Source organism: Marmota flaviventris, chromosome 1 (genome assembly GCF_047511675.1).
Source record: "Marmota flaviventris isolate mMarFla1 chromosome 1, mMarFla1.hap1, whole genome shotgun sequence".
NCBI classification, from domain to species: Eukaryota; Metazoa; Chordata; class Mammalia; order Rodentia; family Sciuridae; genus Marmota; species Marmota flaviventris.
This window is the reverse complement of record NC_092498.1, coordinates 30155868-30178828: the sequence shown is the minus strand read 5'-3', so window position 1 is coordinate 30178828 and position 22961 is coordinate 30155868. Positions and strand designations below refer to the sequence as shown.

Sequence of the window (22961 nt, the reverse complement as noted above, 5' to 3'; positions counted from 1 at the left end):
AAAAGAACTGAAAACAAAGACTCAGACTTGAACACTCCAATGTTCACAGCAGCATATAATAGCCACACTGTGGAAACAACCAAAGTGTGTCTGTATACTGAGGGATAAACTATGGTGTATACACACACAATGGTAAAGGAATAGTATGGGGGGGGGGGGGGAGATTGTAGAGCTGCCTATCTAGCATGCTTGAAGCCCAGGATTTGATCTCCAGCATTGAAAGGAAAAAAAAAAAAAAAGATATCCTGACACATGTTAAAAAATGAGCCTTCATTTTATTAAGTGAATTAAACTAGACATAAAAAGATAAAAATTGTAAGGTTCCACTTAAATATTAATTATCTGGAGTAGGCTAATTCACAGATACAGAAAGTAGGATGTTGACTATCAGTGGCTGGGGAGGGCAAGATGAGGAAATACTGCTTACTGGTCACAGTCTCTTGGGATCATGAAAAAGTTCTAAAAATGGATGGGTGGTTGTTGCATTGTGAATGCAATAATGCCACTCAAGTGCATACTTAAAAATAGTTAATTTTTTAAAATGCATCAATTACCTTGAAAGGGTAATTTAATTTACTTACTTTCTTGACTTATCTCCTAACATGACATTTGGGAAAATTTTCCATATAGAGCTCCTAGTACCTTAGCAGTAACTTAACAGATACTCAAAGAATATTAACTTGTTTAAAAATTGAGGTGGATATATTTTATTCATTTAAGTGCACATCAAAATCAATTCTTTCCATAAAATGGCTATCTGTAATAAGAACAAATCTTTATTTGGCACACATACTAACACACATAGGAGTAAGAAATGATAAGAAATAATGCCATAGTTCTAGGAACAGTGTTTCCATATGGTGCTTCAGAAGACATATGGGAATGCAGATCTACATTTCTCATGACTCATTAAAAAGGAAAAAGTCTATTTTGTTCATTATACCTCAATAAAGCTGAGAAAACAAGAAGTCTTGAGATGCAAAGTTCCCTTATACATCTGCAATATCTAAAACAAACAAATGAAGTCAATGAAAATAAATTACTTCCATTAAGTTTAAGACTTTTTTCTACTGGGGATTAAAGAGCATATTTAATTTTTTTCCCCTCCTTGAAGAGTCAATACTGGTATACTAGTTCTGCTATCAGAACATTTTCATCAAGGGGGAAAAAGCCCAATGCTACAAATAAATTCTTAAAAAACCTCCAACACTTTATCAAAAGGCCAAAATTGCTTATCAGTGTGCTTGGCTTTCTGAGACTGTGTGTATTAGATAATAACAGAAGATTTTCCTTTCCAGAACCTCACAGGAGGACAGACTGCCTGCTTCTTCAAGTGTTAGCCCAATCAGTGGGATCTCTTGGGAATGTCATACAGTTTCTACTCATTTCCAATGCAATATTAAGAGTGAGTATAAAAGGGAGAAGTTTATAAATAAAGAAGACATTATAGGGATGGAGTTGTGGCTCAGCAGTAGAGTGCTCGCCTAGCATGTGCAAGGCCCTGGGTTCGATCCTCAGCACCACATAAAAATAAATAAATAAAATAAAGATTTTGTGGCTAATTACAACTAAAAAATAAATAAAAAAAGAAGACACTACAGCAATGACTGAAATTAATTACTGAAAATTAGAAAGATAGCCAGAGTTTTCCATTTAATACAATTAACTATTTTTGAGCACTAAGGCATCTAGGAAAATAAGCTCAGACTTTTCCAAAGTACTAAAATAACTGTACCAGACATAATAGGTGACTGATAATCTAGATTATAAATGTAGTCCAGTAGACACTAGAAAGCTAATTCCTGAAGACAGTTTTTATCAATGACGATGACAAGTATTCTGAAGTATACTTGTTATTAAAACTGTATATCTAAAGTTAAGTAAAATGTGTATAGGGAAGAGAATTTGGCATATAGGAGACTGAATCTTGGCTACAGACATCAATGGAGTAGGTCTCTTCTAGAAAAAAAAGTGTCTTGGTAGAAGATTATAAAGATAAAAGTAGCTGCCTAATCTCAAGTCTTCAACCCCATCCACATATGGCTGGATGGTAATGTAAGACCAACAGATCAGCAAATGGCTTTTTCCTTGAAAATGCGTCAGTACACACAACTGTTGGCAGGAAAATACAGTGGCTCCGAGTGCTCTGGAAAAGAAAAGATCTATTAAAAGTTTCAAGCATCATCATTTGATGGAAGAAATTGCTATCAAAAAGTTGGCAATTCCAGTTCAATGTTAGTTTAGAACTTAATCATCAAGACTGTGAATTCAGTTAGAAATCCTCATTTTTAGAATTATCCCTTTAGATAACAACATTTTTTTAAGTCTACCAGGCAATGTTCTAAACTCATTATACCAACATGTTGAAATTGGTTTATTCCCATTTTAAATGCACAGAGGGGTCCAGTAATCTGCCAAAGTAAATGAAATAAAATTTGAACTAATTTTTGGCTTTGGAACTCTTCAAGTTGTCTGCATCAGATAAGAAGACATCTATTTTCTTACTGCATTACAAAAGAGAATGATCACCAAGTCACACAGCTAAGTAGTGGTAGAGCTGTCTCAAATGCAGGTTCTATGTCCCCTAGAATAATATCAATCTGTGCTTTACTGAAATTTGATAAATTGAACTTTCAAGCAACATTTATTTAGGTATATTATTTTGTATAGGATGTATATAATATTTAAACAAGGTCTTATGATTGAACTCTTGCCAAATAAAGCAAATACTGCTTTTATTTCTGGGTTGTGAAGAGCTAAGGCATCTTTTGCTAGTTGGCAAGACTGTGATTCTTTTTTTTTTTTAATTTTTTTTTATTGGTTGTTCAAAACATTACATAGCTCTTGACATATCATATTTCATACTTTAGATTCAAGTGTGTTATGAACTCCCATTTTTACCCCGTATACAGACTGCAGAATTAAATAGCTAGATGCTGCTAACCTGAAAAAAAATCTTTCTTTTTCACGTAACTAGAGCCATTAAACTAAGGGTCTGACACTGATTTTGCCAGAAATGACAAAATGCAACTATTAGGTCCACAAATAAGGATAACTTCATCTATTTTCCCCAGGGCACTCTCAGAGAGTCTCTTTGCCTGTGAAGTCTGTGGAAAGGCAGATAAAGCATGAAACTACTGCTTTACCTCAATTAAGATCCACAATCCTAAGAAGGGAGTAAGTGAAGTGTTACCAAAATTCTTTTGTGACTTTGGAGAAAATGGGCATTGAATGAATTGACAATTTTAATGCAAAGACATTCACTTTTGGAGTTTTCCCAGAATATATGACAAATTTGCACACTATACTCTGATTTACAGGAAACTCAAGAGGGCTACAAGCTGATACTGCTTTATCTTAACTGATGCATCACTATGATTCAAACTTTCCTATCAGAGGTTTAAATTTGTTTCTTGGTGATTCTATTTTGAAAGATGCATTGCCTTCAAAATAGCTGTTGTTCTAGTACCTAAATGCTCTATTGCTGAGTGATAAATTAAGAGCTCAACCATATTATTATTTATAATATTCCTGCTAGTTAATTTGAGCAAATAACTCTAAAATACATTTAACTGTTTATGGGTTTAGAAGAGGAATTCCAAGTAAGTTTCAGTTTCCAATGGAGATACTACTGATTAAAATTAAAGACCAGCAATATAGGAGAGAAATAACCTACTCTCTAGGTTAAACTTAAGCTTTTCTCTGGACAGACAAGATTTTGGTGACTAAGAAATACTTCAGACAATGAATCTTTAAGAGGGACTTTGTGTTAGTTTAGAGGGCAGAGAAGTTACACAGTAGAATATTCTACTTATTATAAAAACAAATGGGGAAAGGTCATTGGCTCAAGTCAAAGTCCTTCCAGGTTTTAAATACCATCTGCAAATAATTTTGTCCAGATTAGAAAAACTCCCCTTATAAAGGCTAGGAGGAGGGTTGGGGAGGTTGCTCAGAGGAATAACACTCACCTAGCATGTGTGGGGCCCTGGGTTTGATCCTCAGCATCATATAAATAAATAAATAAATAAAATAAAGATATTGTGTCTGAATACAACTAAAAAAGAAATGTAAAAAAAAAAATAAAAAGGCTAGGAGGAAAAAGCATCCTACGTTTAGTTACAGAGGGCAGAGAACTTGTTGGTGAATAAGCTATCCTGTGCTAGGAAGAGAAAATGCCTTCTATTACCTTATCTCCCAACAACACATATATTCAATTATATTCAAGCAGACATCTCTTGGGTATGGCTCAACTGATTCAGTCACATGGCGCTATTAAGAAGAAAAAATTATTATTGCCATTTTTTGGTTTCTGTAATCATCTTTTAAAAAACATTTCTGAGGTTTCTGAGGAAAGCAAAGGAAGCAAAAACAGAGTCACATGGCTTTATTTTGTGAAGATCTATTGTAGAGATGCCTTTTGCAAAAGATTTGGCTTCTCACTGAAATAAGAGATAAAGGTGGCAGAAAATGTGACCATTTCTATTTGTAATTTCTGATCATAGTTAGAGCTCTTACACCATATGAAAAAGAGTAAGAGATTAAGAACGTAAAAACAAAAATAAACAGCTCATACTAAAAAAATGTATAAACAAGGGGTGTAAATTAATGCCTAGAGAAGTGAAGAAGGCAATACACAAATCCTAGACAATCTATCTCACAATCTTATAGCTTAATGAATATCATAACTGAAAGGCAACAAGATTAAGTTCAAGAACTTAAATCAGAATTTGTCCTTCACATAACCTATTTTTATCTCATTCAAGTTCCTTCAGGTGCTGTGCCCAGAAAATGATGATTCTATTTGCTAAAATCTCTACTACCCTTACGAATAGGAAGAAAAGCAAATAAAATGGCAAATATGACCTCAGTCCATGTGCTCATTCTCAGATCCTTTTAACTGGGTTGAAATTCAAATCACATTGGCCTGAGATCTTGGCACACAAGTCTCCAGCGTTTGAATAAAACCAACTTCATATTTTAGGGTAAGAGAAAGACTAAGGTGAAAATTTCTCCAAATGTTGGACAAGATATATAGTTTATAGCATTTTACACACACACACACACACACACACACACACACACACACACACACACAGAGTTTTAAAAATCTATTTATTTGGGTAGGTGTACTTGTTTTGAGTTAAACCAAACTTATTACTTGGAGAATACAAAAATAATAAGAAAGAAAATAAGAAAGTAAAACCTAAACTATGATGAAAACTAGTAAAAGCTAGACCAAAGAAACCACAAAGTTTAAGGCAATGCTAATCATAGGTTTTCTTTTTCCTTAAGACTTTTCTCTGATTTTAGCAAATGCTATCTTCTTATTTATCTTCTAGATATTTTACTAATTTTTTTCCTTTGTAGCATCTTCAACTAACACTCTAAAACCCAGCTTTCCTCCAACAAGGATTCCTCATAAAATGAACTCAACCAGAAAACTAAAATGATCTATGTGATAATTTTTGTCACTTTTCCCCATGACTTCCTATCAGTACCATTTTAGAGGCATAGGATGCATATAAATGGTGTCTGAAGGCACTGGAGTTTGATTTTCTCAAGAAACCTAATATTGGCTGAGAAGAGAAAGGTCCTTTATTACTTTAGTATTCTTACTTTACAGCAAAATAGGTTCATATTCATCTAAATTCCCTTTATTGGCCAACCAAGTTTTTGTGCATTTAATGCCCATCTTATTCTATAGTTTCACTCTTATGTCTCATGGTTAGTGAGGGAGTTAGTAAACCAATTATGAATAATAAAAGTGCAAAACTTTAATGTTGGCAAGGATGTGGGGGAAAAGGCACACTCATACATTGCTAGTGGAGTGCAAATTGGTGCAACCAATCTGAAAGCAGTATGGAGATTCCTTAGAAAATTTGGAATGGAACCATCATTTGACCCAGCTATCCCACTCCTGGGTCTAAACCCTAAAGACTTAAAAACAGCATAATACAGTGACGCAGTCACTTCAATGTTTATAGCAACACAATTAACAGTTGCTAAACTGTGGAACCAATCTAGATGCTCTTCAATAGATGAATGGATAAAGAAACTGTGGTACATATACACAATGGAATATTACTCAGCATTAAAAGAGAATAAAATCATGGCATTTGCAGGTAAATGGATGGAGTTGGAGAATATCATGCTAAGTGAAGTAAGCCAATCTCAAAAAACCAAGGGCTGAATGTTTTCTCTAATAAGTAGATGCTAATCCATAATGGGGTGGGGCATGGGATGAGTGGAGGAACTTTGGATGGGGCAAAGGGGAGGGGGAAGGGGCAAAAGGGTAGAAAACATCGTGGAATGAGACATACAGCATTATTCTAGGTACATGTCTGACTGCATGAAAGGTGTGACTCCATGTATAACCAGAGAAGTGAAAAATTCTGCTCCATTTGTGTGCAAGGAATCAAAGAGCTTTCTACTGTCATGTGTACTGGTTAGAAATAATTTTGAAAGTTTTAAAAAAGTGCAAAACTTTTAAAGACTAAAATGTTTTCTTTTAAATGTTTTGAATAACTACTTAAGGCATATGCGTATAACCTATTATTTAGCATTTTGTGGCTAATATTTTACTTGCATAGACTGATTTAGCCATGAAAATAGTAAAGACGAAAGTTTTCTTTTCATCAATCACTATATCCAAGCACCTAGTGCAAGGTTCAACAAAATTTTTCTGTAAAGGGCTAACGAGTAAATATTTAGGTTTTTGTTGGCCATACAGTTTCTGTTCCAACTACACAATTCTGCTGCCATGGCCCCAAAGCAGACCCATACAACACATAAATATGAAAGTGTGTGTCGGTGTTCCAATAAAACTTCATTTTCAAAGACAGGTATGGATGCTAGTTTGCTGACCCTGACCTAGAGGTTGGTATTATATATATTGGCTGGTAGGTCAGTAAATATTTTTATCTCATGTTGATGAGAAAGGTAAAAAACAGACCTGCCAGGATAGGAATAATTATATTTCAATTAAGTAAAACAAAACAGCTAATTGGATTTACTTTGAATAAGCAGAATGTTGATGGCTGACAAATATAGTCAAATGAGCATACAAAGTTATATATCTTTGTGAAGTACTTACCAGGTAATGGAAACTAAATAAAACACATGAAATAAAAAGCCTATAGTCATTGGTTCTTAACTAGGACTATGCTTTAGAATAACCTGAATTTTTTTTTTCTTTTTCTGTGGTTTTTGTTGTTGTTTGTTTTTTGGAGCACCACTCAAAAAAAAAAAAAAAAAAACAAAAAAAACTATTAAATCAAAATCTTACTTGTCATGGCCAAGGACAAAAATCTGGAAAAGATCCCTTAGCAATTCTGAGCATAACTGGTTAAGAATCACTGCTAAAGATTTATATATTAAGAAGAAAAGTTAAAATGGTAAACATTTTCTAATCTACAGTTAGCATTGGGCTTTGGAATCAAACATATCTGGGCTCAAACCCTTTTCTACCATTTACTAGCTATATAACCCTGGGAAACATCTCTGTGGTTGAATTTCCTTATCTGTAAAATGAACATAATATCAGCATTCAATGCAGAGCATCACTGGAAGAATCTCATACTTAAAAATATTTGGCATAGTGCTTGATATTTATCAACACATGATAAATATCAACTATTACTATTTACTATATTTTTTTAATTAATAAGAATAATATCAAATATACTACAATGTAAAGGCCGAGAGAGAACATTTCTTTAAAAACTGTTAGAAAGGCTGATGTCATCTTGTCACGTACTAACCAGCAGAAGAGATGTCCTTTCCCACAATCCACAGCTGGAGCTCTCAGCAGTGGGAAACTGAGTGTATCAGATCCAGATGTATTTGACCCTTGTTTTGTTAGTCTGACTGCTCTTTCACAGCCTGCAGTAGGGCACCACTTAATGGCAGGATTATTTTCAACAAAGGCCTGTTTAAATAGTAATAACAAAAAACAATTTAACTCTAAATTCTAACATAAAGAGTACCTCCACAGTAATTTGAAGTTAAAAAAAATGAAAATATAAGAAATTATCAGTCTCAAAACACTTAAAATTAGAAAGCATTAAAAAAAAAGGAAAAATGACATTTTTACCTTAGTAATAACATGACTTAAAAATTTTGTGTTCGTTAATCTAAAAAATAGGTAAATGAAATAAAGTAAAAATGCAATTATTTACTCAGAAAATGTGTAATTTAAAAATGTTTTTTCATACAATGTGCTACTTTTCTGATAAAATATAAGTAGAATTTTGCATATAATTACTAGTGTATTAGAACAGTTAATTTTTTAAATGGCATCATTATAACACATAAAAATCAATTTATGGGGCTAGGGTTGTAGCTCAGTGGTAGAGTGCTTGCCTAGAATGTGTGAGGCACTGGGTTCAATCCCAGGCACCACATAAAAATAAAAACAAATAAAGGTATTTTGTCCATCTATAACTAAATATATATACATATATATTAAAAAATCAATTTATAATGATGCTTTTTATTTTATAAAAGCAGGACTTCTCTTTTAAAAGTCCATTAATTGCACAAAGCAATTAAAATTTAACTTTTAAATTCCACAAAAAAGAGAGTAACCTACATATACTTCTGAATAACTCCTGAATGAAAATAAACACTGGGGGAAAAAAGTTGAAATGTTATGATATTTATATGAAACTATTACTGCAATTAAAAAAAATTGTAAGTTTCCAAGTTAAAAATACTAAATATTTATCTTAAAATAATTTATTGCTATATCTAAATTTCTATTTCTAAATATTTATTTGTAGGAACATCAAATGTTTTGGAAAATTTAAAGCAGGTACTATCTGCTTTGAACATCATCTTAGCCAATTAGTTATAAAAGTATAATATGCAAATTAGTAAATACCTCTGAGCTATAACAATTTTTTTGGTAAACTATTATGCCAGGCTTTCATTTTTTCTTTTCTTTTATAAAATAATGCTTTGGCTTAAAACTTTAATGCCACCCATTCCTTTATGTAATATTTCTGAGAAACGTACATTAGAAGCCATTATTCTATATTTTCAAAAATAAAATGAAAACAAATAATATGTTATATAGGTTTAATAAAATTGAAATTATGGAAATCAGACAAATAATTGGCAGCATACCTTAATATCAAATTGTAGGTATCGTTTGTCCATCTCCTTAGAAACTACGCTTTCTATGATGTCCACAGGTACAAGTTGAAAGCAATCATATGCAGGGCAGAAAATGTTGTGAGCTTCACCCTCCTGAATTTTCAGATTCAAAAACCTGTTAAAGCAGCAATTGACAGAAAAAGGGCAACAATGTAAGTTATTTTTAAGAATTTTTCTTTATTCTGAATTTTCTGTTAAGAGTATAATTAAGCTAATACTAACATGGGATGGAGGTGTAGCTTAGTAGTAGACTGTGTGCTAGCATGCACTAGACTTGAGTTTAGTGTCCAGTGCATGAGCAAACATACGCTCACCGACTAGATTGTGGAATATCAACTCTAACACTTATTAATTGTCCAGCCATTTATTTTATGAGCATATATGTAGACATGTAGACACACATATACACACACACTTGAGTATTTCAGTTATTTTTATGTTTCCATTTTGCTTTATTATCTCTAAAAATCTGAAACTCTTTTATTTAACACTAAAAATTCAGAAATGAGTGGCTTAGAAAGGACATATTCAATTCTCAATATCTTTAAGCAAATGAACCAAAGATAATTAAAGATATTTGAGGGTGGCACTAGAATCCAGGGCTTTTCTTTTTAAAAGATGCTTTTTAAAAGAAAATGGTTTCTCCTTATATATCATTTTGATAAATACTAAAATGAGTTCTATGTCCTGCTCTGTTGTTGAGTTAGTAAGGAAAAGGCATCCTGTAAAGTGGGAGGAATCTAGCCCAAGGTGAATTAATCATTAAGAGCAAGATTCTAAATTAAAAAATTTTAGGTTTTCAGCTTAATAATCTTAAGCAATTTAGTTAACTGTTCTGAAAAATAGGGATAATAAGGGCTGGGGCTGTAGCTCAATGGCAGAGCACTTGCCTAGCATGTGTGAAGCACTGGGTTCGATCCTTAGCACCACATAAAAAAAAATAAACATATAAAATAAAAAGCATGCTGTCCATATACAACTACAAAAATGTTTTTAAAAATAGAAATAATAATATTATTATTATCCTCAGGTCTGTTATGCAAATTATACACATGAAATATATATATATAATGCCTGACACTGAAGAATTCACAAATTTTAGCAAGGATTATTGCTGTTATATTTAATACTGCCTGTGGAGAAGCAAGAAACAAACTTTTGATTCTGTCTGACTATATGGGACTTAAGATTTTGTTAAACAGAGAAATTCAATGGAAAACAGGACAAATGAATCAAACCTCTTCTACTTATCACTATCAATAGTTTGATTATTCTAATTATAATATCTTTTCCCTTTTCTTCTCAGTCTCTTAATTCCATTGTACTTAAAAGAAAAAAAAAAAAAAATCAACCTTACTGAGACCTCAATGGACCTGCTCCCTTTCTCCATCTCCTTCTACCTCCACAACCCTCATCCTGGCACTTCACAGAAGTTTTCCAACAGGTAGCCCTCTCCCCTCAAACCTAGCTCTAATATATATAGATATTTATATTTTAAAGCTATCTTTGCCTTTGTGAAAGAAATCTGGAGCAAATTCTACCAATATTTTTAATCTTGTGTATCACCTTCAAGATGCTATCATACAGATAGGCTCTTTGCTTATTAAAATGCTTAGGAAGATGATTACATATGCCCTGTTCCAAGCACTTTATATATACTGTTACTTAATAAATTAATCCTATGAAGTACTTACTATTTACATCATTTTATAAATTAGAAAACTGAGGTACAGACAGGTTACCATTTACCTAAATCAACAATTAATAAATAGCAGAGCTGAAATCCACAACCTAGAAGCCTATTATATCTAGAACCTGAGCTCTTATCCTTATATCAGGCAGTAAGTTCTAGCCTGGGTGGCAAGTAATAATTCTCTTTTTTCAAGCCCTTGGCATAGATCTGGCTGGACTGAGAAGATAGGGGCACTGGGAAGAGTAGGATAGAGGAGCTTTCAAAATTATTTGAAGACCTTTAAAAACTCTTCCTCATTTTTAGATAGGATTTTTTTATAAGCCTGTGTAAAGTTTGCAATTAATTTAAAAGTGATTTTATCAACATGAATCACTTAACATGGAACTTGCTTTACTGATGTTTTATTTGACAAGATCTACAGGGAAAGGGCACAGAAACCTAGGTAGGATGGTAAGATACTTTGGAAAACAATAATTAGATCTTTCAAATATGAATCTTGCCATAAACTCTCATGGCTAGTCTGTGATGAGTATAAGAGATGGTTCCCATGAGAAAGATCAAAGAAGCTCAAAAAATTCAAGTAATTCCTGGATGAGCTGTTTTCACATATGAACCAAAGACAAAAGCTGCAAACCTGGTAAAACCCAGGTAATACATCCTACTACATTATAGTTAACAATTTTAAGCTAAATAAAGTACTGTACATTCAGCCTCCAGAGATAAATGAAAGACTGCTTTAGACTGTGAATTTTGGCCTTTGTAAATTAATTATCTATTAAACTCAGAGTAAAGTCTAGCTTGTGTTTTCAAAAGAATAAATAGATACTCTTACTTATTCTGACTTTTGAAAAGTAGTAGCTTCCCCCCCCTCCCCCCCAAAAAAACCTTTGCCACATAATTCCATTTTGGAAAACAGAAAAAAAAAAAAGATGTATTTGAAATGAAACTAGAACCACAGGCCAGTAAACCTATAGTTTTGGGTGGTGGGAGGCAGAATGAGAAGGGCATGAGGGATTCAAGAGGAAATGAATATATTTATATTTATTGATATATTTATTATCTTGATTGTGGTGATGGTTTCACAGGTGTATATATACACGTTAAAGTTTATCAAATTATTTATTTTAAACATGTGGTTTGATGTATGAAAACTATACCCCAACAGAGCTGTTAAAAATAAAACAGAACAAAAACCAAAAAATTTGCTCAAATTTCTTCTTGTTCTCTTACCCACCTGGTGTTCCCCAGATCTCTACATTTAAGTGCAACCTCAAAGCAGTTAATGGATAATAAGAAAATATAAATCTCAGCAAGGTAATGAGAAGGAAAATAGAGATAAACATGAGAAACAAAATACATTTTCCACCTCAGCCATATCTAGCAGAAACATTTAACTTTGAATAGACTAAAAAGGAATTTTAAACATCCACATTTTTACAGACTTTCAAGGTTATTCATCAACAAAAATTAAGAGAAAGCACAAAAACAAATGATTAGAATTCTTAGGACTAAGGCAGAAACTGATTCTTGAAATTTAGGTAGAGGCCTGGCATTTACATTAGATGTTATATACATTAAAATACTAAGAAAAATTATTTAGAATAGTTGTTTGTTTCCTAAAGTACATTATATTAAGCTAAACAGCAATAACTAAAGTAGCTGGAAAGATGACAAAATAAGAAAAATAATTCTTCTTTAATAATTAAGTACAATAAATTTCAGGGTAACTCTGAAACGAATATAAATAATCCATAGAAGTAAGTAATGAAAGCAAACAATTTTATTACCAAATCAGAATGCTACCATGCAGTAAGAGATACTAAGCTGCTCATATACTCACGACTCCCAACATCCTCTACAAAAGTCATGTCCACAGGGCATATCCACTGGATCTTCAAATACAGAGATACTGCACATACAAATGTCACACTGGAGATGGAGAAGAACAATGACTTCAACAGTCATATTTTGGAGAGAGTAAAAACATTCATTTTGGGCATTAATATTTTTGCTTTGTTCATTATTTAAAAGTAAAAATAATGGAATGGTAATCATAAATTTTAACAATAGGTGTTCCCAAGTTATAAGGGCAGTTAGAGTGCCTATCTTTGAATAACATACAATTTCTATCTCACTATAAACTATTGTACAACTTAAATACTTTAATGCAAAAGTGAAACGCTTAATTTCATGTATTTATCAGCATCTGTGCAATTTGGAAAAGGAAGTGCAAGAAAAAAAATCATTATAATCTATTCAGGTCAAGATCAAATTGCATGCTGCAAAATAACCACTCAGTATCATGTCCTTCAACCTGTACTTAACTTGGACAATCTATAAAACCAGAGTTATCTTTGTGCTTTTAACACAGCAACTCAGGATATTAAGAGTAGCAATTTAAAGCTTTCTAAGCAAGGAACCCTGCTATAAAACTATATATCTTCTCACAATGACTTACTAGAAGCAAACTTTATCTTGTGATAGTTGAGAATTAATTGAAAGTACGATTCTGTTTTCCAAAATGGGTTAGATGAAACAAGGAGTGCTTTCATATTAATCACAAAGTTTGAGTGGTTGAACCATTCAAGAAACATCAAAATTTCCTATATAGCATACCAATGATATGCCAATCTAAAAATCCACAAAGGGCAATACTGTACCTTAATAAAGAGGAAATATTTATTATGGAAATGCATCTGGATGACAAACTCCAGAAGCTTTGCTGAAATAAATATATGACCATCAATATACTGAAAATGTTTAAAAATTAGTAGCTTTCAAGAAATCATAGAAATGTTTTTTGCATTTTTGGTTTAAAGTACATACCACAAATTCAGTTTTCAATATTTTAGTATCTGAAGCTTTTAAGTGAAAATAGAGAGTACATGGTTTCTCCAAACTATTATGTTTTGATCTATAGTTTACAGATCACAAAAATATTCTGTGATAATAAGCATTTACTAAAGCATGAAAATAATGGAACCTTTAAAGAAGGGTATAGGATTCAATTACAAGAACACAACTAGACATTCCATGGAATAACATTAAATAATTTAAAAGTTAAAAGACTAAGAACAAAGCTATGGGAAGTATACTATAGCCACCCTACACCATACTATACTAAACCGTAGTACACTAAACCATACCAAACTGGTGTCTAAATCTCCAGGCGATAAACTTATTTCATCTGGACTGGTGACAGAAGAGCGTGTAGTCCTTGGAGTTCTTGGAGAAGGGAGCGTGTCCCAGGCATTATACCCGCTTGGTGGTGGAGTTGGCATTTGAACACCTGATCGTTGGCAACAGTTCTCTGGGTTGGACATCCAAGCTTCAAGTAATTTCTCCCTGTCCCAGTCTTTAAGAAAAATGAAATGGATCTCTCTCAAAATGCAGAAACTATAGTAATGTTTTAAAAGCTACACAACAGTGAAAGAAACAGTCTGGATAAATTAAAAAGATATTGGTCACCTAAGGAAAAAAAGTAGTATTTATGTACAAGCAGTAACAGCAAATGATTATCTGGCTATGTTAAATTTATTGATATTTTAAAGCAGAATTTAAATTCCCTTATAACCTACTGTGGCTTACCAGTGTGTCAATATCTAACAATCTCCTAATTTCTACTAATAAAAGATGATACACATCACTTTTAGAATTTACTAAATTTTTAGCCTCTTTTACTCTTTCAATATGCAATTTTGTAAATGGCCTCATTAGCGTGAAGTTGTAAAATGATTATCTAGTTACCCCAAGCATGTCAATACCAATATCAGGTCCTAAAAATCACTTGACAAACAGCTTGAGAGCAGAAGGAACTTCCCAAGGGTTATAAAGAAAGTTTTAGTGAATTAGGTATAAATTTTGTCTTAAGTGAGCTCAAATCTGGCTTCACTATAAAAAAAGTTTTGTCTTTCTACGCTGAACATTTATAAAATGGCCAAGTGAAACACATTATGATAAAGTCCCAGAGCCATAAAAACCTAACCCTTTAAAAACAATAAATTAATATATTTATTTTATACATACTATTTAATTTTTCCCTCCCAGCAAACTTTTCAATTATTATTTAATGACTGAAATAATTATTTAATGAAGAAAACAATACTCAGGATAGTTAGTTAATGTAACTTGTCCACGCTCACATGGATAGATACTTGACAAGTATTCTGTGATCCCAAAGCTATGTCATTTCCACTACCACATACTATTTTACAAGTATATTAAAAGGGTGAACTTAAAGGCTGGGGATGCAACTCAATGGAAGACTCCTTGTCTTGTAGGTACAATGCTGGGGGTTTCATTGCCAGCATCCTCCCCACCCTAAAAAAGTCAAAAAGGACAACTTATTCACTGTAGGTCCATTCTATAAAATTTTACAGCTCAAATACAAATAGCTGTGGAAATTTTCTACACAAGAATTTTTCAATCATATTAAGCTAATGCATTTGGCAATTTAACAGGATAAGTACGATTCAGACATGCAATGAGAATTGAGGAAGTGTATTTCCAGCTGAGGAAACCAAAAATACAGAAGCACAGAAGTTAACTGTGAGACTTAAAACAGTTCTGCAGTATAGGAAGTCCTAGTTTGGGAAGACTGGGAGAAAGAAGCAAAATAGGAGTCAAATTACACAGGAGGAAAAAAACCCCTAACAACTGAAAAAACTACATGTGAGTACATTTCAAGAAAAGGTGCTAGATGGAATCAGTGTTTTGATAGGTTATTACTAACTATAGGTTATTACTCTGATCATTGCCTGAATGCAACATTTGACTTTCTTGTGGGTCCTGTAGACCGTCCTCTAAATTTTGCATATTTAAAATACTGCAGTATAAACCTAAATTTTCTACTTGTATGGAAAGTTTATATGTATATACAAAATAGGCATTTATATTTCTCAGTTATGAATTTTGTTTCTAAAACATATGGCATAAAATTTAGCAATCTACTAATTTTATTAGTAGAAACTTATTTTAACATATAAAAATCCTTTAATTGAATAGATATTTATGGAGAAATTTTTAGAGATAAGAGTACTAAATGTTTTATCTTCCTAGTTTTCTCATAAGAATCTTTCTTTCTTTTTAAACCTGACCACTCTTAATTCTTGCAACATCATATAATACATCATGATGGTTTCTTTCTTTTTTTGGTGCTGGGGACTAAATCCAGGGCCTCAGGCATGGCAGGCAAACACTCTACCACTGAGTCACATTCCTAGCCCCTAATGCTGGTTTCTTTAAACTTGACTGATGTGTTAATATTTAAGAGGTGATACTGACTGGTATAAAGATATCCTTTCCTTCCTTTTTAGCAGCTATAGGGATTTGTAGTTACATTAGGAAAAACCAATCTTCCATGTCTGTTTTATTAACTCTCATCAATTTCAAAAGAAAGTGGTAGGCAAGTACTTAACCTCTTTGTATCTAAGTGTCTTACATGTTAACTGGGACTAATTAGTATCTACCCTATTGGTTTCATGAACATTAACTGAAGTAATATACATAATATGCTTTAAGTAATGGCTGGCAGATGGTAACATCAATAAATTTAGGCTATAATTAATTATTATAATTATTTCAGGACTTATCACACAACTTGTGATGACCTCAAGACATCTGGATCATAGTCTTGGAAGAGAATTGAGGGTTTTATCCAGAGAACTATATTGAAGAAGTTATGAACTTACTTTGGAAACTTAAGGAATAGAGTTAAGAAATAGATAAAATAATGCTGAGGTATACACAGTTTATCCAGGCTTAAAAACAAAACAAAACAAAAAAACTTTATCTTGTCTTTTAAAATAAAACTTTGGCTGGTAGGTTTAAAAGAGAATGTGAGGAAAAGAGACAGACGGCATTATCTCTTTACAGAATGATAGATTAAACTTTAAAACATGAAATTAGCACAACTATATGTTAAAGTGAGGCATAATTTAAGTGCACATTAGTCTACTAAAAACAGACTGGTAACTGAAAAATCTGGTTAAAAGTTACAATTGTAAATGATGGCAAAACATCTCATTAAAATACCTTGTTTGGATCTTCCTTTCTTAATTTACAAATTATAAATAATATATTGACTAAAACATACTTTTAAAAACATACTGAAAGATTTTATATTAAAGCAATTAAGGGGCTAGGGTTGTGGCTCAGCAGTAGAGCGCTTGCCTAGCGTGTGTAAGGCCCTGGGTTGGATCCTCAGCATCATAAAAAGTAAGTATTTTTTTAAAAAAAGCAATTAAAAAGAAAAACTAAAAGAGGCTATGAGAATTGATGAATACACTCATTAGTTTAAAATATTTTAAAAAATTTTATAACATTAAATTATTTTATATTTAAATCTACCTGAAAAAAAATTTCTTAAAATATTTATCAAATACTTTGTAAAACATATGTATATTATGAATAAAGATACACATAGTATATCATATATGCTATTTTTAGAGCAGAAGCTTTTGTTTTTTTACTTGTTTCTCCTTGTTCTCTACTTTCCCTCTTTGTCAGTAATACATATGAGAAACAAAATATTTCTCCTTCCATGTTTTTCTCCATGCTAATATAATTATATGTAAACTCTTATATACATACATGAAGGTTTTCAGATTATTTTACATAAGTTTAATCTAAACTTTATTTCCTTTTCTACTAATCAACCTCCTAAAAACTCTCCAAGTTGAACATTATTTTCTTTTTAATAACTGAATCCACCTTGTGAAACAATTTGTGTACCATGATTTACTTAAGTATTTCCTGCTTTGTTTAGTTATTTTTTGCCACAACAATAAAGCTGTACTACACATCATGCTTCTAATTCTTTGGGATAAATTCCCTGGAATAGGGCCAAACACTCATATTCCCATATATCTGCAAACAACAGAGGACTTAACCAGTTTCCTCTGCAGTAATGTTATAGTTCCTTTAGATATTTATGAAGTGGCACTGTTATTTTTTACAAAAATATTTTTTAGTTGCAGATGGCCATAATAAATTTTTTGTAATGTGGTGCTGAGGATCAAACCCAGTGCCTCACGTGTGAGAAGCAAGCGTTCTACCACTGAGCTACAACTCCAGCTGATATTGTTATTTTAACTTACTTTTCTGACAGCTAATGAATTCAAATATCTTTTCATATGTCTGTCGGCCATTAACATTTGTCCTTCTGTGAATTACCTACCCACATCCTTTCATCAGTTTTTTATTGGGTTATTTACCAATGTCTTTTAACAACAAAAATTTAAAATGTCAATATTCTTTAGCCTATCTTTTCTTTAGCTTCTTGGTTGCTTGTCTGAGAAAGTCAGTCTACTAGACCTTCTCCTAAGATTGATGGATTGATTTTATGTCTTCCCTCCATTTCTGATATGAATTTTCTTTATTTTTTAAATATTCCAATTTAATTTCACTCCAGCTGTCCAGCCAGTCATATTACACTCATTTATTGACTACTGTCTTCTTACTAAGCTAGAATATCTTAACTATAAATTAAATCCCCAAATATTTTAAATTGGGCTTGCTATTCCATTTCAATGGTCTATTTGTCTAGATTTGTTCAGGTGCCATATTGACTGAATTATAGTGGCTAATAGTATGTTTTATTTTCTGGTGAGGCTAGTTCTCTTCACTGGAACCAATGGAGTGCCCCTGAGGTAGGGTCAGAGAGCAAAAAGACAGCTGCAGAAAAGGTGTTGCTGTAGCAAAGAAAAACAACATGTGAAAATCAAATAGAACATTTAACAAATAAAATAAGAAGCTCTTAGAGGAAGCATGAGAAACAACAAATAAAATATTAATAAGAACATTAGTAAGAATCAAAATTATCATAAAAGACTTCTTGGGACAAAACAGTTATAAGTTAAAAAAAAAAAAAAGCATCATTGGCCAAATAAGGAAAATGAGACCAAATTGGTATTCTTCAAGAACAAAGATGAAGAAATCCTTTGAAACAAAAACAAAGAATACTTAAATAATAAAAAAATCATTTTAAATTGAAAAATGCAAAAAGCTAAATAACTAAGCCAATACTGTTGTAGTCCAAAAAAACTCAGTACATATACATTTCAATTGAAAATGAAATACAGCAAGATGTTGAGAGAAAATGACAAGAACTGCAGGAAAATGTAGTGTTTTTCAAACTATAAACTTATAGAAGGGGAGAGATGGTAACTATATTGCTAATCTATTTTATCTCCACTGCTCAACCCAAGGTCTAGATCAAAGTATGTATTCAATAAAAATCTGATGACGAAACAAATAAACATAAAATAACATACCAATATTATTAAAATCTGCATGAAGTTTGATAGTACTCTAGAAAATTGCAAATGACTAAAACTGAAGAATGCATGAATAGGTAGTAAACCTACAGACTAAAAACTATGGAAGAAACTGGGAAGTACAGTAATTGTTTCTTTAAAAAATATAAGACATAAGCAAAATTTTCCAAAATTTTATGTAACAATTCTTGGGATTTTTAAAAGGCTGTCATAAAAACTCCAAATGCCAAAACTCAATTTTACATAAACCAAGTCTTCTTTATATTAGCAAGTATAATTGGTCAGTTAAAATGTAGAATTACAAAAATAATTATACACACATATTGCAAACTTTAAAAAAAATTTTTTTTAGTTGTGGTTGAACACAATATCTTTATTTATTATTTATGCAGTGCTGAGGATCGAACCCAGTGCCTCACACGTGCTCTACCACTGAGCTTCAGTCCCAACCCATCAAACTTTTAATAAAAGCATATACATTAATTTTCTAATCGTTTTTATGTAGGGCCAAGGCTTTTTCTTTGACTTTCATTCTACTTCTATTTCCTATTTCTTGCCTAAACTGCCCCATAAAACATGTATACAAGTTTTCAGCATCATTTCTTTACAATGAGATTTAAAATATCCGGTAGTAATCTGAATGTAAAGGCCTAGATTTTTATGATCTCCCTCTTCTTTTTTCACTTATTTCACTCACACATAATAAAACAGCAATTTAAAAAGTAACTTACTTTATCAAGGCTTTCCAAGGTAATCAATTTTAATTTCAGAAAAATAATAATTTTTTAAACTAATATTTTATCAGTATGATTCATTATATTATACAATCACAACTAGGATAATCAGATTTGGTAACCAAAGCTTGGTAAGCACACAATTCAAGTCAACCACAGGAGAATTCTGAAAAGAAATCTCCTAGCCAAGAATACTCTCAGTCTACTTGGCAAAAAAAAAGTCCTTACTTGACAAAGTCAAGTTAAACTGATGCTAGTTAAAAGAGTATTTATTATACTATAATGCCAAAATCTAAATAAAATATTAGGAAACCAAATAGAGCATGATATAAACCCCAAGATCAAATGTCTTAACTTTCTAATATAAAAATACTTGAGTGTTATGATAAAAATAGTATTATAATTTCTTTTAAGATGTGGAAAAAGTCAAACAAACTTAAAAATTATTCCTGATTTTTTAAAAAGAAAGCTTTTAAATAGCAAGAAAAAGATACTTCAAAAACATGATAAGGGGCTGGGGCTGGGATTGTGGCTTAGTGGTATAGTGCTTGCCTGGCATGCATGAGGCATTGGGTTCAATTCTCAACACCACATATTAATAAATAAATTAAATAAAGGTTCATTGACAACTAAAAAAAATATTTAAAAACAACATGATGAGGAGAATCTGATTCAAACCAAAAGCCTATTCATTTTTTTGGTAATGGGGACTGAAACCAGAAGGGCTTAACCACTGAGCAACATGCCCAACCCTTTTTAAATATTTTATTTTAGAGATAGGGTCTTGCTAAAATGTAGTGTAGGGCTTAACTAAGTTGCTGAGGCTGGTTATGAACTTGTAATCCTCATGCCTCAGCCTCCTGAGCCACTGGGATTACAGGAGTGCATCACTGCATCTGGCTCAGCCTATTTCTTTTTTTTCTTTCTTTTTTGGTACCGGGAATTGAACTCAGGGACAAGCGACCACTGAGCGACATCCCCAACACTACTTTGTATTTTATTTAGAGATTGCTTAGTATTTTATTTAGAGTTGCTTAGTGCCTTGGCATTGCTGAGGCTGGCTTTGAACTCGCAATCCTCCTGCATCAGCCTCCTGAGCTGCTGGGATTATAGGTGTGAGCCACCATGCCTGGCTCAGTGACTATTTCTTACTTTAAAAAACTAGAGGCATTCTCAGGATTTCTTTCTTTCTTTCTTTTTTTCCCTGGTTGTATACAAAGTATATTTACACCAATTCATGTCTCAGGATTAATTATCACCTATTCACTGATAAATTTCCTACCCAAATGATTATGAGGTCTAGACAATTTCTCAAAGTCTACTGCTTGCCACACAGTAAAGAACAAATTAGTGACTGAATTTTCACATAAGCCAAGCAAGTGGTAAGAATCACTATACCAAGGGTTACACAGGAAAGCTAGCCAATAACCAGATAAGCCAGATAAACCACATAAACCAGATAAAAGATAAGGAAAAGGTGGGAGCAGAATGACCATGACTTAGAAATGATATAACTGTCTTCCTTATAATCCTTAAAAAACATGAGGAATGCTTTGAATGTAATAAGTACTGTTCCATTTCTGGTAAGAGTAAAGTAATTCCCTCCTATCAGACCAACCTTCCTACAATAACAATGATAAATGTTAGACAAAATACCAATCACAACTAAAGACAGTACTGTCTAAAGATAATAGTGAACAATCAAAAAAGAAGTGGAGTTGTCACTTGGCCAAACTGAAATAGCACTGTATGAGTGTTTTAAGTTTTTGCCTGTGGGAAGACTCCATGTAGCACAAGAATGGTAACCTGAAATTTTATTAGCCTGAAGAAGTGAGATTAGATTCAGGGTTACCAGAGCACCTAGAAAAGGAGGGAGAATATTCTAAAAAATAAAAATAAAAATAAAAATAAAAAGCCACAGATATGTTGAATGTAGACTCTCCAAATCTCTGATTTGGACCTGAATTGTGCATGGTTTTCATTGGTGATATGGAACAGATTCCAGGCAGTTAAAACAAGTCAACAAAGATTCAGCCGCTGCCCACTGCAAGAAAATGGGAGTCTGAAGTATAATGTTAACAAACAAACATCAACACTCAGAGGATTATTACAGAATTCAGAATCTCTATAATATATCTTTGTGTTTTCTTTGTGTGTGGATAGTTCTAGAGATGGAACCTAGGACCTTGTGCCTGCTAGGTAAGCACAATATCACTGAGTCACTGAGCTCTTCTCTAGTGCTCCATATATCATTTTGATGGTTTGTTTTTCTGGAGTGCTGGGGATCAAATTCAGGGCCTTCTGCATGGTAGGCAAGTGTTCTTCCACTGAACTAAACTCCAGACCCTCCAATAAGTCATTTTAAATGTCTAAGCTGCAAGCCCAAACTACTAGATGTATGGAAAAAGGAAAATGTAAGAAAATGCAATCAATGGAGATCAACCCTGAGGTGATGTGATTCACATGTTAGAATAATGATTATTAAGGACTTAAATGATAACTTTTTGCTAAAGGTCATAAATAAAAAAATGTGTAAATATCACCAATGGAAACTTAGTAAAGGAAAAGGACCAAATGGGAATTTTAGAACCAAAAAGTACAGTATCTGAAAAGGGAAAAAAAAAAAAAAAATCACTGGGTTAACTTTGGTTTAGAGATGAAAGAGATCAAAGGTAAAATCGGGTGAAACAGATAATAACAGATCAGTAGAAATGATCCAACCTAAAGAATAGGAAAAAAATGTTTATTTAAAATATGATTGTTTGAAGCAAACATTTTAACAATGTTGTGAAATTTATAATGTATGTAATATGATATTCATAACACAAAGGATGGAACAATAGATCCACATTTTATGTGAAATGGTACCACATTAACTTTAAGTAGACTGTAAAAAGATAAGTATACAGGAGATCAGAGAGAAAGCATTTTTTAAAAGATGCAAACAAGAATAACCTAAAACCCAAGAGATAATTAAAATCAAATTCTAAAATCATTCAATTAATTTGAAAGACAGCAGGGAAAAAAGGAACAGAGGAACAAAACACAGAAAAGACAAAAAACATATAGTGAAATGAAAGGATAAAAATGAGTGATAGGAAA

The 22961-nt window shown here is 32.4% G+C and overlaps 1 protein-coding gene across 4 annotated transcripts in view; it reads right to left on the bottom strand.

The window, feature by feature from the left end:
* Positions 1-22961, bottom strand: part of Ankib1 (ankyrin repeat and IBR domain containing 1) — a 127050-nt gene that overhangs the window by 31014 nt on the left and 73075 nt on the right. For all 4 annotated transcript variants that reach the window (XM_071612253.1, XM_027919890.2, XM_071612260.1 and 1 more), the window contains exons 6-9: positions 13996-14204; positions 12690-12778; positions 9127-9271; positions 7761-7927 (exon numbers count right to left, since the gene is read on the bottom strand). In XM_071612253.1, coding sequence (XP_071468354.1) covers positions 7761-7927; positions 9127-9271; positions 12690-12778; positions 13996-14204 — 610 coding nt within the window. The remainder of the gene's footprint in view (positions 1-7760; positions 7928-9126; positions 9272-12689; positions 12779-13995; positions 14205-22961) is intronic.